The sequence below is a fragment of the Ornithodoros turicata genome, chromosome 3 (assembly GCF_037126465.1).
Source record: "Ornithodoros turicata isolate Travis chromosome 3, ASM3712646v1, whole genome shotgun sequence".
Taxonomy (NCBI): Eukaryota; Metazoa; Arthropoda; class Arachnida; order Ixodida; family Argasidae; genus Ornithodoros; species Ornithodoros turicata.
Genome location: NC_088203.1, coordinates 70,916,572 through 70,935,903, shown reverse-complemented (window position 1 = coordinate 70,935,903; position 19,332 = coordinate 70,916,572). Strand labels below are relative to the sequence as shown.

Below are 19,332 nucleotides of genomic sequence, written 5' to 3'. Positions count from 1 at the left end.
TAACCCAAGTTCCTCGATGCAGTATATTGCAATTTCGTGCAGAGCATGAGTTGTGGGGCACAGAGCTGTGTGTGTTTCGCAGATCTCACAGTGGTGACGTCACTGTTTTGAGAGGAGGAACTGCAGAGGCCTTCCTCTCATCTAGGTGGTGTTGGTTGGATTCGGGGCTCAATAAGTGCAAAGGAGCTTGTCAAATCAGCAAAATCAATGTGCCTAAGTGAAAGGGAATTCCAAAGTGGTTCCAACCCAATACGCGCCCCAGATGCATGACAGCACGTCCGATAGGCCTGTCACATCCGCACCAGATTTAAAGCTGGGTGCTTACAGTTACTTCAACATTCGGAAATATCCGAAATGCGTCTTCTCGTCATGTAGGCGCGCTTCTTGAACGTGGTGGTTGAACTCCCCGTGGATGTATGTATCTCCGCGCCAGTATGTATCTGTAGTATTTTGCGAACCCACTGGCGCCGCCGTTTCTTCCTTCTTTCACCAGGAGCGCTGCAGCTGCCATTTGAATAACGCGCTCCGTATGCCGCAGATACGCTTCAATACATCTCAAAATTTCGCCGATCACATCAAGTTGCCCGTTCATGGCTGTCTGTGGAATGGAGACGTGGCGGAGTGGGGGCCTGATTGGTCAAACACACGCGTTTGCCTTCTCAAGAACGTATGTGTCTGAATCTGAACAGCGTGTCGTATGACAGCCGCCTCTGCACTGGATCCGCACCGTAACCGCAACGGAGAGATTTGCAGTGTGAACAGTCAAAACGCGCGCACGCTCTCGGGTTGACTCATAATTCCCCTGTCTGACTTGCCTAAAAGAGGAGTGTCTTCGGTCACATGGCCATAGTGACCAGTCATACGGCATTCATTGGCTGTGCCCGAGAAGAAGCACAAAGGAACACAGCTGACTGAAGGAATGAAGTAGCCAACATGCGTCAGACTGACAACTGTATGAAGCAAATGCCTTTATCAGACTCAAACAAAAAGTGTTACACAATGTTTTAAAACGACTCATTATCTGTATTTTGTTACCAGCTTACGTAATTTTCTACTTTTCGAAGGTTTACGTAACACGTGGAGTTCATTAGTATGACAATTCGCTTTAAGGGCAAAATCTACGGAAACTACCGTGGTCATATTAACGAGGTTCGACTGTATTATTCCGCTAGCTGTTGCACCTTGTACCTGCACGAGTACAAACATCTGAATTGAGGTCTACCCGAAAATGTATAAATCTGGTTGTAACGCAGTTCTACTCGCACTGATACAAAAACTTTTCTTTCTTGGAGTGATATGGGCTTTATATGGGTATCTACTCCCGTTTCGGAGTGCAAAATGACATTTGAATGTATCTGATATCTGACATTTGCAACAAATTTATTATCGTGTGAAGGAGGTATCACTGGTGTGTACTATGCTGTCACTTGCTATCTACGCAGACTGTGGCTCATGGGCCATATGATAAAACATTACGAAAACTGCTGCAGATATCTAAATCCCTTCGTATTGAACGATATTATCTCGGGTCTTGTGAGCTTTTATCCCTGCTGCCAGCGAATAAAAACAAATTGCGAAGTGTTGCACATACTGTATTGTATCTCATGAAGCCAATAATCACTTATTCTCTGCATTTCATGTACCCCGAGACAGATGTGGATATGTAACCCATCACCAGAGGACACAGTGACTACCAGAGTTCATTTTAGAACCCTTGGTGCATTGAAAGGCAAGTGCGAAGTCGGGTGAATTCTTCAATGGATTATTGCACAGCTCCGCATTCGTCCAATTCCCTTCAGCTGGAGTACCATTACCGAGGTACATGAGACAGGTAGCCATAAACAAGACCTGTTCTGCAGTATATTCCTCCAACTGGGGTATGCGAGCCTTGCTGGAGCTATTAACGAAGCTTCTTCGGAGGGAATTAGTCAGCAGGAAAGAAGCAATGTGATTATCTGTGCCATTCCACTTGAATGTGCTCTTAAGGCAGGAGATCTTGTTATTCCGCCACTGGATTGAGGAACTGTCTGTCCATGAGCCATGAGAGAGAATCGCTTGAGCCATTTGGAGTGCTATGGCTCCTCCAATTGCTCCATAAGCAGCTGCATTGTTGACGTCTTCGGCGACAAATGCCGGGAGAAACATCGTGTCAGAAAGTACGATTTTATTAAGAGTAGGATCGTAGTAGGTCTTTGGCTCCAATGCGTTAAGTGGAATGAAGAGTTCACTTCTCGGCTGCTTTCGGAATCCATAATAGGCAGCCCTCCAGGCCAGGACGTCTTCCAAGTATATTCCCGTCAGATTCGGGAAGACCGAATACAATTTTTCGAGGTTTACATTGTCTCGAATGTCTGAGGGGAAACCAATTTCGATGGTCATGTCCTTCGTGAGAGCAGAGGTCACTCGAGCGTCGCTGTACGATTGGACGGATTTTTTAAAGTCGTCGTATATTTTGGCAACACGCTGGTCGTCACGGTTTGGTGAATGCGTTTCGAGCAGGTGTATATGTGTTGCCACTCCTATGTAAGGTTCAAGAAGAGGGTAACAGTACGATGAAGATTTCTGGGCAAATTTGTCTGCATTCGGCTCCCTCACATAAGGATCAATTTGTCTGAGGAATTCAAAAGTTAATTGAAAAATTAGATATGTTTTGTCCAAACTTGAAATCAGGTTGTCAATAAAACGTAAGAGATTTTCGTGTTCTACGACGACGACGTCATCTTCTGTAAAAGGGTGAGTCACGTACTTCTGGTTGATATGACGTAAAATATCGTCCGATTTAACGTGACGCGATTTTGTGCTGAGGTCTCTCAACTTCCCCCTCCATTCAGCAGATTTCAAAACGTCTGTCGAATTCCATATTTTGAACATTGTGTATGTTGCGTTAACCACACCACCATGAACGCCATATGGATCTTCCAAATCAGGAGCGTAAGATTGGATCAATGTCAGCATTAGCTTCCTGTCATCTCGTGCGCTCATCAGCCACTGCACAAAGTCATCGTTAGGCCGGATTTCTAAGGGTGCTTTGATGACATTATTAGAGTCCCATGCAGATCCATAGAATGTGTCCATGCTGAACAGAATACCGTTCCCCAGCTTAGAGCCCATGCTGATCATAATGGACATTGGATCATCATTGTGAGCTACAATAAGCTTCTCATCGAAGTGCAGATGGAACTTGTTAACGAACTCATAAGCTGTTCTGATGTCTTCAGACGTCTTTTCCCGCATGCATCCCTGGAATAATATGGTTGCTTTGTCGATAGCACTTAGTGGTTCATCTACTTCACGGTACAGCAAGGCTTTGTCTAGAACCATTGTGGCTTCCCCGGCGCCATATTGCTTGTAACTGAAATCTTTGCTGGCCTTCCCGGAGACAAAAGCGTGGAAGTCCTCACAAGGATGAATGCTATTATTAATGAAGCCGCGCAAAAACGATCCGAACGCCTTGCATCCTTGTGTTTGGCAAATACCTTCTGCTGGTTCAGTGCTTCCTTCCCCCCTTGAAGACGCTGCTGTGCCGGTCACTTCAGATACGCTTGCGAGGCTGGCGGGAGGTGTCGAGGAGCTGGTTGTTGAGCCTCTACCGCCGTGATCTCCGTGAAAGCCGCTTTCTTCGTCACCATATAACATTGTCAAACTGTCGTAACTGCTTCCATCGCTACCCACATCTCCATCGCTTCCCACACCGTCGACCTCGTTTTCGCGACGCACAGTTTTTCTCGTAAGTAGTTGGGTTATTATGATTCCAGAAGTCAAGGTTACAAATGCCAGCACTATGACCAGCGTGAGCGCCGTATCTGCGAATGATCCTGGGAAAGGTCCACGTGCCTGGAAAAGACAAGCCGTATGTACATACACGCATCGCTAGAGGCTAACGCGGATATGATTGAGTGTGTCCGTATACCGCATGTGAGATCCGCAAATCGCATTCGTAACCGCGCTAGTTGAAATAGCTGTATACCGCACACCCCCGGCTATTACGCTTTATGGGAGAAATCTTCGTGATGAAAATGCGGTACAAGCGTTCTCCTATTTTTCAACATAACCTTTCTCAGGAACGTGTTGTCATCCATTCGATTCGACACCATTTTGGATTTACCGCGTGCGTATGGGTCCCCCCAAAAGGACGTCGGCAAAGACACTAATGCTTACTCGCGGAAAAGATGTGTATATTAGCAGATACCGCAGAGAGGCGCGGTTTGATCCGCGCGCATTTCAAAGTGTGCCCGCATATATTCTGATCGATGAAAGAAGTGTATGTATTGGTATGTATTTGTCCTTTCTATGTTGTTCCAGCCTCAGAACATCAGTTCTCTCTTGCTCCCGCATATGTTCTTATCCGCAAGCGAACATGTCACGCGGATATATACCCACACCAGCGTACACCTCTACACATCACCACTTGAGCATCATTCCCACAGACACTCGTTTATCCGCATATTGTGCAACGGGTGCATTGTTCACTCTTACATCGTTCTTGGGACAGCAGTGCTGTCCTCCTGCTCCTCTGTACCTAGCGTTGTTAAGCAACATGCCACGTTACGACCCGTTATGGGTAATCGTCTACCGACGTAGTAAGCATAGTCACCCATGAGAAACATGATGGCGTCAAGTTTCGTGATATGTGTGCAAAAATTCGCGTGCATTACAACCGAGCGGTGAAGACTCAGGGTGATAACTGACAACCGAAGGGGATAATCATGAGCAGACCGCGGATTTACATGTTTTGCACGTTTCTTTGCGGGGCATGCAGAGCTTCGAATGGAATATATTTGGATGCTTTGAGGCCATATGAATGCATTAGTCATGGTTTTAAAATGCATGAAAATGCATGTTTCGAACGTTAGTGCATGCTTGAAGAATACTGCATGTTTTTGCATAAATGTAATGTTCAACGGCTTGCGTCGAGGTGGCGCGATATTCTCGGACGCCGCAGAGCCAATTATAGGGCTCTGACACGCCGGGCACGTGAAGACGCACGGAAGGCTGCGTTCGCTACAGACTACAGACGTGTGCGAAACCAGCATTGGAGCTGGCTCGGCAAAAGAGAGAGAGAGAGAGCACTTTTTATTTCCATAACAAATTTGGGCACAGTGCCGAAAACACTGAGAAGTAAAGGAAAAATAATTGACGTAGGGCTTTAAAATAAAGGGATCAAACGCTATTCGCGTGTAATTGATCCGACTAAATATGAATAAGAATTACGAACATACGGCATAATAACAGAACAGCAGGTAACCGACAAAACTTCCTGCAGGTCATTGTCAAAAATACAAGAAAACAAGACCGGAACGAGAAAAGAACGGCAGCAATGCAACGACCTCAGCATACAGAACGAACGACAGTGAATAAACAATGTAACATAAGTACTGGTCATGGTTGTTCACATGTAGTTAGCATCACAAGGAGCTATGGGCGCAAAATGACTTTTAATGTGCCTTTTAAAACTATATATTGATCTACTCCCTTGTATATGAAGTGGTAACGTATTCCATATTTTTGCTGCTGTATACTGAAATGAATAATAACCATAGTTAGTCCTAATTTTGGGGAGACTTAATGAGTACATCCCATGGCTCCTTAGTGGAATAACACTTCATTTCCTTTAGATTAACAAATGGTATAAAACACATATCATTTCTTAATTTGTAGACAATAGAACACAACCTACGCATTAGCAACACTTTTACCTGAGGGACATTCAACAATTGAAAGGCAAAAGTAACACTTTCCTGCCTTGGCAGTGATAATATAGCGCGCAGCGCTTTCTTTTGCGCAAGATAGATGGGGGTTCGTTGTTGAGTCGTAAGTGAGGGCACAGCATTCTATACCATACGTAATATGGCTTTGAATGAAGGACATATAAACCGTTCTGAGAAGCGACAAAGGGAAAAGAAATTTCAATTTAGTTATTACATAGATACCCGAATAGACCTTTTTGCAAACATGCGATGTATGTTGATGCCACGATAAATGTTCGTCAAGAATTATGCCTAAGAAGTTGACAGATGAGCGTTTACTAATAGTATACTAAATTGGCACTGAACCCTCCCGTTGACATTTGAGGTGATTTAAACACAACATAGGATGACTTTGACGAGCTGACAGTTAGATCGTTGGACTTCAACCATGTATAGATCTTAGAAACTTCGTCATTTGCTTTAACGTACAGATCCGTGATGTTGGAGCTTTGAAGGAATATGGAGGTATCGTCAGCATATAAAATTGTTGGTACGTTTAAGTAGGAACTCAGGTCATTGATATAAACCAAAAACAAAAAAGGACCGAGAATTGACCCTTGCGGGACACCTGCTGAAACGTTACCTAGCGATGAAGCGGCGTCCTCAAGTTGTACGAACTGCCGTCGGTTACTTAAATAACTATGTACTAATTTAAGCGCTACGCTACGTATTCCATATCGCTCTAATTTTGCGCACATTAAGGAATGGTTAATTGTATCAAACGCCTTCCGAAGGTCAATAAACACGCCCATAGTTAGTAGCTGAGATTCAATGTTTCCTTTAATCAGTTCACAAACCGAAAGGGCTGCTGTTTCAGTGGACTTGTTTTTCCTGAAGCCAAACTGGCTGTCCGATAGCAAGGAGTGTTTTTGAAAAAAATCTTGTAAACGGGTGAGCATCAAACGTTCAAGCACCTTACTGATTGACGGGAGAATAGCAATCGGTCTGTAATTCCCTGGAACCAACCGACTGCCTTTTTTTAAGATAGGACATATCTTCGAAATCTTCATCTCATCTGGGAATGCGCCTTCACTGAACAGCGAGTTTACAATGGAAGACAGTGGCCCTGCTATCAGTGGAGCAACGTTCTTAAGCACTTCAATATTTATCTTATCATGTCCTATGGCCGATGTATTCTTGAAGTTTCGAATAACGGATAATACTTCTTCCGTGCAACAGGGAGAGAAGAAACATGTGCGGTGATGTCGTTTGAGAAGTTTCCACCTCTCTGTCGAATGTGACCGTGGTAGCAACGTTGAGGAAATAACCATTTAAGACATTACATATAGCTTCATGGTTGCCGGTCTCGTTTCCAGAGTTGTCTATAATACTTACAATATTGTGCGCTGGCTTTACCTTTCCCAAAGCGAAGTTCACGAGGTTCCACGACTTACGGGAGTCACCAAACGCCTCGTGAAATTTTTGGTGGAAGTAATTAGTCTTAGGAACGCGCAGTAGTTTCGTCGTTAAATTGCGATATTTCACATACTTTTCCTTTAATATTGTACTGGTTGGGTTTTGCCGACATTTTTGGTATAAATTGGACCTGCGTTTTATTGATTGTAGTAACCCGGTCGTAAGCCATGGCTTTCTTTTGATCTGTCTTTTAGAACATTGTTTGATGGTTGACGAGACCTCCATACACTCAACGAGCACCTCGTGAAATCTACTAAATTTACACGTGGCTGGTAAATCCGCATCCACAAACTGCCAATTTACTTCCGATAAAAATGACCTTGCTAGTTCAAAATTGTAAAGACGTGTAGTAATTTTTGAACAATTGGTTGAGTAAGTGGAGTTCTTCTCAATCGCATATATAATATCGTGGTCCGTCATGTCACAAGGCAACACACCGGAAGATGAAAGCATCCAAATGAAAATTAGATAGCGTGTGGTCCATTAGGGTACCTTTGTGCTCCCCATGCAGGCGGGTAGGCAACTGAATCCATTGGTCAATTCCATTTTGCAGCAACATATTTTGGTAAGTGTTGGACAGATTGTTGTCGAACATGTTAATGTTCATGTCTCCCATTATTATGATGTTGCATGGTTGGCGTACAATGCTGTTAAGAATGCTGTCCAGTTGTTCAACGAAGTCGCTAATGTTGCTTTGTGGAGGTCTATATAACACACCTATTACAACATTTTTGTCTTTGTGTAGCAGAGAGTCTCGTTTGAAGAATTTGAACGGAACCTCAATGAACAGGGATTCGCAAAATGCACAGTCTAGTCTAAGGTCGTCCCTTAATTGGTAAGGCATGGAAGCGTCAATAAGTAAAGCAACTCCACCGTGATTCCCGAACGTGCGACTTGAGTACTCATGGTTATAACCAGTAAATGAGTAATATTGTTCCGTTTCTTTTTTAACCAAGTTTCCGATAGACCGAAAATGGATATACGGTGTTTGAGTAAAGACATCATTGTGGACAAATCATCATAGTGTTTATTTAAGCTACGGATATTTAGATGGAAAAACGAAAAACCAGAATGCAAACATTTCTCCTCCAGGTCTTGCAAAGACGCATAAGACACACAAGAACTAATACCGAAAAAAGTGAAGCAAAAGCACCACGCACACCCTATAACATAAGAGCAACGTCATGCCTGGTTTTGATATGAACAACTGGGGAATCGTCCGATTTCCTTGCAAATACTTTACCTTTGGTAGTCCAAAGGTATTTCCTGTTCATTTCTTTTTTCTTTGCAACAGCGGCCCCCAATATCTGCTTGTTCACTGGGGACAAGTGCTCATTGATAAAAATCTTAGTGTCACCACCGGGGAACCCCAGGGAGGCGCATGTTAGTCTCGACTTCCTCGTTTTTTGAAAAAATTCATCCCTCTTTCCACGAGACATCATGAGAACAATGATGTTTCCATGTTCATGTTGTTTTGTTGGAACTCTGTGGCACACCTCGATATCGTCAACCTTTATCTCCATTCCCACCGCTTCACCTATTTTTTTAATAATATCGGTGGGATTTGAAACTTCCTTAGGCACACCCTTAACTTCTAGGTTGTTCAATCTCTGATACTGATCAAGGGCATTGAGATCGTGTTGCAACTTCTCCACTGATTTCTGAAGTTCAGAGTTTTCGCGTCTGAGGTCATTTACTTCACTGCGTAACTCTTTAAGCTCTTTGATGTCAGTCATGCACTCAGTGAGGGTATCCTGACAATACTGGATGCTGTCCTTTAGTGATCGGTTGTCAGCACGCATCTCGCGTTTGAAATCCTCCATGACCTTGACCAGATCCTTAATTTCCTTTCCCGACATTATGTGTGAATGACAATAAACGAGACACAGGACACGAGAACAATATGAACACAGAAAGGTGCTCAAATTGAACAATATCAACAAGAGTATCACACTATACTCTTCAGCGGCAGTGATGTACACTATTGCATATAAATGATACAAGACTGCGCTTTTCTGACCTGTAACACAGTTTGCGATTAGTTCGATGTTCTCAGCAGAAGCACTGCCGCTGAAGTGAAGACGAAAGCAGGGCTGTGACGACTTTTAAGGTTCTTAATGACGTAGCGGGCGACGTGATGGTCCAACTGCGCAGGCTCAAATCATGTCGTCAAGCAAGTTGTGGCACATCACTGGAGCCGATAGCAAGACAGTATCAGACGTTGATCCACAATCTGTAACACAGTTTGCGATTAGTTCGATGTTCTCAGCAGAAGCACTGCCGCTGAAGTGAAGGCTGAAGTGAAAAGCATTTCGCATTGGACCGTATGCAGCCTTCCTAGTAGACGCCGTACTGAGCGCACACGGAACTTGTATGTGACAGGATACTGACATCTGTAACAGAGAAATGACGAAAGAAAAGAGCGCAGTCGCTAGTATGCTTCGCAAGTGGATAGGCATGGACAATGCTTACACAACAGACGGCAGGGTCGTCTTCCGCACTTCTGCGACAAAGAGGTTTCAAAAATAGAATTCAGATTACGAACTACTTGGCTTTCTATCTGGTTTGATCTCTCCCCTGTCTTCACACAGGTCCCGCTCACGAAGAAGTTTCAGCAGCAGCAACACATGGGGTCGCAGATGTACGTCGCAGCAAAGGAAAGCCGATCTGGATTCAGGCAGCAGCTTCTTACTCAACCTTCTACGTCTGCAGGGAGTTTTGGCGGATTTACGGAGGATTTGTGTGAGACCTTCGTTTCCGCTAATATACCTTGGAAGAAACTTGAGAACAAGGCCCTACGCGAAATCCTAGAAAGGTAACTGCAAAGGCGTATCCCAGACGAATCGACCCTGAGAAAATGCTACCTCCAACCGTTGTACGTGTCGGTCCTTAACAGCGTGAGCAACACAGCCAGCACACAGCTACACAGCGTGAGCAACACAGCAACACATGACGAAATAAGTGACGATCCTTACTGGGTTGGTGTGGACGAAACGACTGACACGTGCGCACGTTATGTGGCCAATATCGTGACAGGAAAGCTCTCCTCCCACGAATACTCCTCCCCTCATCTGGTTGCTTGCAAAATGCTGGAGACGGTAAACCATTCAACAGTTGCGAAACTTGTCGTCGACACATGTCGTCAGGATGCTGTGGCCATGTCGAAACTCGGATAACTTCAGTCTGTTTTTGACAGCCGGTGCAGCCTATATGCTAAAGACAAGACAGTCTCTAGCGGTGTTCTATGAAAAGGTAATATACGTGACCTGTATGGCACGCACTCACGCACTCAACAGAGTTGCAGAGGGTGTCCGCATATCTTTCCGAGTTGTAAACATCTTCATATCGTCTGTAAAGAAGATATTTTGAAAGCCCCGGCACGCCGACAGCAGTTTTACAAGCAGCAGCTTTCCAATTTACCTCTCCCGCCTGAGCACATCATCACGCGCCGTGGAACGAGGTTAAGTGCTGCGAAATTCTATGCTGAACGTTTCGACGACGTGAAGTACGTTGTAGACACGTTCCCGCTGTTCGAGTCCGCTGCCGTTGAGAAAACGCGCCAACTTTTCTCTCAGGATGAAATTGCAAGAGGAACGGCAGCAGTGAACTGCCACTGCCACAGCGTTGCTGCTGGGTAATTCCATTTTAAATCGACCAAGGCCCGCCGATGACTTTTTTTTTTTCAGTGAAAAAAATATATGTCGGAAACGACCTTCAGTGAAGACAAAAGCAGGTTCCCGGAGCTTCCTACGATCAACCAGTCCACAGGTGGAAAGGGGGTAAGGAGGCGCCGTCTTCGCGACGTGATTTTTTCTCGCGACTTTGCAGCCTTACTGATGCCATTCCATTCGCGTCACAGCCCTGACAGCTAGCACACATAAAGGCTGGGCACTCTACTATACCTGTACGAAGTGAAGATGATGTCACTTTAAAGGGACGCTGAAGAAAAAATGCCAAAGTCAGCAGATATGACAAAAAGTGTACATTTTTTAGCGCTCATAGCTCGTCGACGGCAGGTCAGATATCCGTAAATGAAGTATGCTTTTAATGCGCAATCTTTCCTCTATCGTTCAATATATAGAAAGCCATTCTAACCTGTGTCGTTGCCGAAAGAAATGTCAGTAAAGTTAGGTGAGAGCAGAAAATTGCCGATGTTTGGTATGGCATACCTTAGCCACTGCAATACTAATTCCAATAATTTTGCGGTACTAAAAGGCCAACGTATGCCCTAAATGCAGCTGCAAAAATATGTTGCACTATTTTAGTAGGGTGAACGCAGCGAATTTTTCTCTGTGCCCAGGTTTCGCCGTTGCGGCGGCGTCATCTCCACATCTTCACAGACGCCAGTCCAAGTGCCTATGGAGCGTGTGCCTTCCTTCGAAGCACAAGTGACACCATGGAGACGAAAGTGGTTCTACTGTTCGCCAAATCACGCGTGGCGCCACTGAAAGTCATCACGCTACCCAGACTAGAGCTACTGGGAGCTCTGGCTGGTGTTCGAATCGGGAAATTTCTACATCAAGCACTGGCTCTACCGGATGAGGAGATGACTTTCTGGACAGACTCCACTACGTAACGCAAAGTAACAGACAGACGTTATCCGTTCGTCTCGCAACGGCATATGCATAACGGTGTCCCTTTAAAGTGACACCGAAGAAAAAATGCCAAAATCAGCAGATATGACAAAAATTGTACATTTTTAGCGCTCATAGCTCCTCGATGGTAGGGCAGATATCCGTAAACGAAGTATGCTTTTAATTTGCAATCTTTCCTCTATCGTTGAATATATAGAAAAGCATTCTATCCCATTTCGTTGCCGAAAGAGATGTAAGTAGAGTAAGGTGAGAGCAGAAAATTGCCGATGTTTGCAGCGAAATTCGCTGCGTTCACCCTACTAAAATAGTGCAACATATTTTTGCAGCTGCATTTAGGGCATACGTTGGCCTTTTAGTACCGCAAAATTATTGGAATTAGTATTGCAGTGGCTAAGGTATGCCATACCAAACATCGGCAATTTTCTGCTCTCACCTAACTTTACTGACATTTCTTTCGGCAACGACACAGGTTAGAATGGCTTTCTATATATTGAACGATAGAGGAAAGATTGCGCATTAAAAGCATACTTCATTTACGGATATCTGACCTGCCGTCGACGAGCTATGAGCGCTAAAAAATGTACACTTTTTGTCATATCTGCTGACTTTGGCATTTTTTCTTCAGCGTCCCTTTAAAGTGACATCATCTTCACTTCGTACAGGTATAGTAGAGTGCCCAGCCTTTATGTGTGCTAGCTGTCAGGGCTGTGACGCGAGAAAAAATCACGTCGCGAAGACGGCGCCACCTAACCTATCTCCATCTGTCGATTGGTTGATCGTAGGAAGCTCCGGGAACTTCCTTTCGTCTTGACTCGAGGTCGTTTCCAACATATATTTTTTTCATTGAAATCAAAAAATGTCATCGGCGGACATTGGTCGATTTAAAATGGAACTACCCTGTTATAGAGACACTACAAACGGCAGGGCTCCCTCTACATGAATCTCTGAGAGTACTGTCGTCCGTTCAGCACACTTTAGCAGCCATTAGAGGCATGCTTGGAGTAAAATTAACAGGTAAGGTCAAGGCTGTCCTTCCAAGGAACCCACAGCTCCTGAAGGTTGAGGCTGTATTGAGGGAGCATATCTCGCCGTATTTGCTCCCACATTTCGTGTACGCTCCCATAACGACGTGCGATATTGAAATGAGCGTTTCAGCAAACAAGGTTATACTTACAGAGAAACGTCAAAGTTTCAGCCCCGAAAACTTGGACCAGTATATTGTGGTTTACTGTCACCAGAACTACAAGTAGTTGCTCGCGGTGATTCGGTCATTGTTGATGTTATAAATGCAGAGAGTACACTCAAGTTCTGTACAACACACAAGTTCTGTTCAATTTTCGCAGCATTTGCTGCATGTTTATTGATTGTTTTGCCACTTTAGCTGCATGTTTCCCATATCACGAATCCCATATCTCCTCCCATCCCAAATCAGGAAAATAACGGTATGATTCGGAACGCACACGGTCAGCTTTGGAAGTCGTGCAGTTCTTCTTGCATTACGCAGTTATGCTGTCTATCGTTAGCATCGCTGCTACATTATTAACATATACCTTCAGCACGTAACACGATCTTGCCGACTGTCATTGGGAATGTCACCGTTCTCTCTTTTGATCTGTTAAAAATTGGGTGTACCTGCATAATTTGGACGCATTATGCAAAATACAAAGTGTCCGAAATAGGCGGATCCGTCCATTTGCAAAACGTCAAGAATAAGAACGATATCTTTCTTAATGGCGGTGCTATGTGGCAAAGTCGAATACTAATACTCACTAATACTTATCACCACAGTAGATGTGCTGCGTAAGCGATATAGAATACCAGGGTAATCCTCACGAACTGCATGCTGGAATCCATATGTCAGTTTTCGCGGTTGACCGTGATTTGAATGCGAGATGAATGGTGCGTACCCTTGGCCTGGAATCTCGGGCCGGCGGCGGCACCTGGCTCACAGGCGAAGGCTTTATCTTGTCCGGGGAGTCAGCATGGACAGGAGATTCGTTTTCCGTCGACATGGCGGATCTTCTGCGAGACAACAAATCAGATATGACGTCGCTATAGTCGCAGTTCACGTTCAGTCTTCGTTTTCGCTGCCACGCGCTCTTCACTGATGGTGGTGGTTACTGGAAACTTTGCATTGCGCGCCTTCGATTCAAACATCTCATTCTTTCTGTGAAACGGTGGTCTGCTGCGTTGGTGTCTAAACTCTGAGAACGACGCCACATAGCACGCTTGTTCGAATTATTCCCTGATTTGTTAAAAATTCGAGGCGTGCGCCTTTTTGGGACACCATTACCCGTATTCACCAGTCGACTTAAACCATTGGTTTAGTGACGTCGGGTTTAAATCGATCACATGATCTCTCCGGCTATGAAGCGCCATCCAAAGGGTTGACCACAACGCATGCGCATTATTCGCATTGTCACGCGACGGTTGAGGGGAGGGAGAAAGTACCAGACGACAGGACTGTGAAGGAGGGAAGGCTCCTGTTTTTTTATTATTATTATTATTATTATTATTATTATTATTATTATTATTATTAATATTATGAGGTTGTTACGGAAGAAAAGTTGAGATGGCTCTCCTGGAGGTGGTTGCGGATCAGGGTATCGGTAATCGGTGGTCAGATCTACCTCTGTATCTGTTAATGATAAGCTCCGCGAGATATGGGCTGCGTTCTAATACCTCGCGCCCGCGAAGCCGCCTGACTAGGCAGCTGAGTAGACCCCTTTGTTTGTCACTATTGGAACAGGCTTGCCTAGCCGAGGCGCCTGTGGCGCCATCTCATTGCTCACGCACGAAATGCGTACGGCGCAAGCGCAGCAGGGCTCTAATGCGCTAAGGCTGCGTTCCAATACCTCGCGCCCGCGAAGCCGCCTGACTAGGCAGCTGAGTAAATCCCTTTGCTTGTCACTATTGGAACAGGCTTGCCTAGCCGCTCGCCTGTGGCGCCATCTCGTTGCTCACGCAATAAATGCGTACGGCGCAAGCGCAGCAGGTGCTAGCGTTTCCCGCTGTCAGCCATCCCGGCTGTCAGATGGTCAGGCGTATAACTAGACTGCATCGATGCGCACTAGGCGTTAGCCGACTGAATAGCGGACTTGGCGAGATTTGGAACGAGACTTAACATGGCGGCACTTCCGGTTAGACCGCTAGGCAGTCGACTAACTGGGGTATTGGAACGCAGACATGGTTGTTATGGTCGCTAAAAAGGTGTACATAGTGAGCGTTTGCTATGTTATTTGAAAAACAGAAGTAGGTATCCCCGCGGAGGTGATCGTTGTGCTATTGGCTGCGTTCCAATACCCCGGTTAGTCGACTGCGTAGCGGTCTAACCGGAAGTGCCGCCATGTCAAGTCTCGTTCCAAATCTCGCCAAGTCCGCTACCGCCTAGTGCGCATCGATGCAGTCTAGTTATACGCCTGACCATCTGACAGCCGCGATGGAGACGCGCGTTGACGGTACCAGCGTGCCCGCTGTTTCTGCTGGCTTTAAATGTAAGTTGCACATAGTGGTATATTTTTTTAAACCAAGAGATAATAATGACAACAACGCGGGAACGCTAGTACCTGCTGCGCTTGCGCCGTACGCATTTCTTGCGTGAGCAACGAGATGGCGCCACAGGCGCCTCGGCTAGGCAAGCCTGTTCCAATAGTGACAAGCAAAGGGGTCTACTCAGCTGCCTAGTCAGGCGGCCTCGCGGGCGCGAGGTATTGGAACGCAGCCATTGTCAGTGTTTGGTCGTCGATTGTGGTTGCGTGTAATAATTTCATCCGCATCGACCATCGCTTATTTATCGTCTGTTGTGCGATATGTGTGGTGAACTGCAACGATCAAGATTGCCTCTCGATTGCTGGGGCATTCCAGCAGCGTCCTTTATACGCTTTCGAGGATGGGTGCCATGAGCGCTACGTGTGTGCAAGTGTTTGATCACTGTGGGCTATGTAAACAGAAAGAAAGTTGATGCAAGGGTGGCCTTATGCTGCATGGGACTCCCACACGCACAACTTTTACGGTGTTACCGTTTTAAGAAATGGACGTGATACTTTCAACGTGTCACAAACCTGCAACGCGTTAGAGTATCTCTTTGCTGGCTGTGTTTCTTTGGAGCGCAACTGATACTGAAAACTTACTCAGGGTGCTGCCTTGTTTACGTCGTCGTCCTGCGTGTGTGTGTGTGTGTATTTCGTTTGTTTGTTTAGCGCTATTTTCGTCATGTTACCCAAGGCGTCCTTGCTTGTGAGCGTGGAAGTGTTGTGACCCCCTGTCAGTGCGGTGCGTTGTTCTGCTTAACTCTGACCTCTTTTATTTCTGCATTTCAGCATATCAGATTATTGTAGCAATCACTAAGCACTAAAGTGATTGTTCTGTTCAGCCCACAAAGATTCATCGTTACGTTGTGACTGTCTCTTGCTCTGACGAAATTTCACGAAATAGGAACATACGAAGTGTATACAGGGTGTCCCAGAAAACGTGTCATTGAATTATAATAAAAAAACTACGCCACCTAGAATCATGCGGTCAAGAGCATTTGTTCTTATTAGGTTTTTGCCACCTCCTAATGTGAATGTCGTGTACTCCAAGTTTAATTATGTAAATATTTGCGAACTCAACTCGAAAATTTGCCAAGTAAAGGTCACTTTTTTACCCCACCAATATGAAGAGCGTGCCGAATTCACTCAAATTCATGATAATTCACAGTGATATTCACGAGCTATCCCATCGGAAAAAATAGCCGAATATCATGCTTTTCGGAGCACCGGACCATAGCGCGCGATGACTTTTTGAGCGCAATCGCTCTCAGTGCGACGAAAGGAGGTTCCGAAGCCAGCCCACAGAGTGATAGTAGAAAAAGTAACAGTTCCTAAAATTGGGAGAGGGAAAGCATTATCCCAGCGAAAGTCGGACGTGATAAGCCGTGCCTGTTTTATCTCTTTCTGCGATGTCGGGGAGGACTGGGTTTCCAACCTCCTTTCGTCGGACTGACAAAGATTGCGCTGAAAAATTCATCGTGCGCTATTCTGTGCGCCCTCCGTAAAACATGATGTTCGGCTATTTTTTCCGATGGGATAGCTCCTGAATATCCCTGTCAATTACCATTAATTGGACTAAATTAGACACGCTCTTCCCATTGGTGGGGTAAAAAAGTGACCTTTACTAGGCAAATTACCGACTTAAGCTCGCAAAAATTTACATAATTAAACTTACGTTACATGACATTCACATGACGAGGTGGCAAAAACCCAGTAAGAACAAATGCCATTGACCACATGACTCCAGGTGGTGTAGTTTTTTTATTATAATTCAATGACACGTTTTCTGGGACACCCTGTATATTTGTCATTACAGTTACTGAGCATATTTGTCATTTGATATGATGCATTCGACATTGTTAAAATAAATGGCCACACTTTAGTGCCAGTACACTACGTCTGAACCATTCAGGATTTGTAGTTTAATGAGACCATGTACACAAAATATAGATGTTGAAATGAACCAAATACCTCATAAAGAAGGGGGTGTTATACCAGTTTCACGAGTGGTGTTTAAATGATATAGCAAACAGGAATGGACCAAAGAAAGCACATACAACAGCTGCAACATCAGCTACAAATAAGCCTGTGCTGCTATTTTGTTCAATAATTGCATTGTGCTTATTTCTTCAACATCATATATATTGAGGGAACACTTCTATGCAACTGGTTCTGGACTTACACATTTTCCATGCTCATTCTTTACAAGCTTCTCTCTCAACTTCAGACTGGCATTGTAAATTTCACTAGCATTATCATCGCACCATTGCATGCGAAACCATCACCACCACCAATGCCTAAAAATTCCCCACAGCACATGCCATGCCATGCTTAAATACGGCTGCCAACAGCACATCATGCACTAAACAAGTGTAGCAAGGCAGGGTAGGTCGTACGAATTATGATGTGTAGACAGCCAAAAGATGCGGACAGAAGAACAATGACACGGACGACTGCATCATGCACTACGCTCTGTGAAATCACTCCTTGTTTAAGCTTTTAATTTAGGATTCTTGTTCCGAAAGAATTTGCGTACCCTGCTAGAAGTGATCCCGTTGAAGATTTCTCGAAAAAATAATTGAATTCAGTTGGACGTCTTTCAGACAAACACCATTAAAAAATCCACTGAAATTCCAATTCCCAATAGATGATTTGAAACAAATATTATATTGGACACAATTAGTGTTTTAATTGGTCTCAATGAAAATTATCTGTAGAAGTCATTGGGGCCCAATTCGAGACACATTGAATAGCACCCATACAAACGCATTCGAGGTCAGTCTTGCGTCCCATTCAGCCAACGTGCTGCCCTAAGGAATTTCCCACTCTAGTCACCCTGATATTCCCCCTGCCAATGCACTTTTTAAATGAGTAGTAACATTCAATACCGTTGCTCCTAATGAGAGTGACGTTGAAGAATAAAAGAAGTTGTGGCTGCAAAAAGAAATACACTCGGTGTGGTTTCTTCGTGAAAATTTATTGTTCACATAACAATAGAGTAGGTGTGAAAATATGACAAATAGCAAGACACAAAAACGAAAAGTTATTTCAAAGACTTGTACATGTGTGAGTATCCATGGAATTGAGAAATCACACGAAACAATAAATAGCAGGAACAAATACTCAATACAGCACTTACGTGTCTTTGAAGGCGTAGCGTTCATCACCAACAAACACTATCGTAGTCCGGAGGCTCGTTCTCGCAACGTCCAAACAGCGCACAACGCCAGGGGGAAAATTTCTTAACGCACTAAGTTTTTCCACGACCATGTTCTTCACTGTCTTGTACACCTGCCGCCTCACGATTTACGGTCCAGTCTGCTGTTCTTCAGCGAAAATTAAAGCATATTCAACTTAGGCGAGACTGCGTTCCCACGACGTCGTGATAGGCACATCGCGACAAACACTCCCTTGCTTGCCGCCTCGTACAGGCTCAACCTGCACAAAATACCATTTCATATACGCTTCATATAATCTTTCAAATACCATTTCAAATGACGTCACTATAATGTCCGAAGGCAACAAAGCATGTTACATACCGTTGCACACAGCGCGGTTGGTAACAGTCACTATAATCACTCCACTTCATCTTGCTATCTTTCCGTCAGCTCTCACAATGCCTGCAGGGGTAAAGGCATACAAAGAACATGAACGACTTACACGTCAACTACGTACCTTAAAACGGCAAAAATCATAAAGATAAAGGGCGAATTGATGCAGATGCGCGACCGCCATCTTCACACTTCGACGGTTCATAAGAGACGGACTATTCCGCTGGCGACTGGCGGATGCGTCCACTTCTGTGCAGTGCAATATTGCATGAATTGCAACACAATAGCTTCAAGAGGTAGGCGCAACAGTAGGTTATACCACAGCTCCTGTACCTTTGAGGGAATATTCGAGAACATTTGCAGAGGAATAGTGGTAAAGCCAACACCGTACTAGACTGCCTGCCCTACAGCATCGCATTTGCAATAACTGAAGCACCTCCAAAGGAGGTTCTTACTATACGATCGTAGCACAATCACAGAAAAATAGTTGTTC

The 19,332-nt window shown here is 44.7% G+C and overlaps 1 protein-coding gene across 1 annotated transcript; it reads right to left on the bottom strand.

Annotated features, from left to right (window-relative positions):
* Window positions 1–1,576: 1,576 nt before the first annotated feature.
* LOC135387282 (uncharacterized) lies at window positions 1,577–13,847 on the bottom strand. Its single transcript, XM_064616555.1, has 2 exons — window positions 13,666–13,847; window positions 1,577–3,834 (listed from the first exon to the last, which is right to left on the bottom strand). The coding sequence occupies exons 1-2, from the start codon at window positions 13,768–13,770 to the stop codon at window positions 1,672–1,674; spliced, it is 2,268 nt and encodes a 755-aa protein (XP_064472625.1). The 5' UTR covers window positions 13,771–13,847; the 3' UTR covers window positions 1,577–1,671.
* Window positions 13,848–19,332: the final 5,485 nt, after the last annotated feature.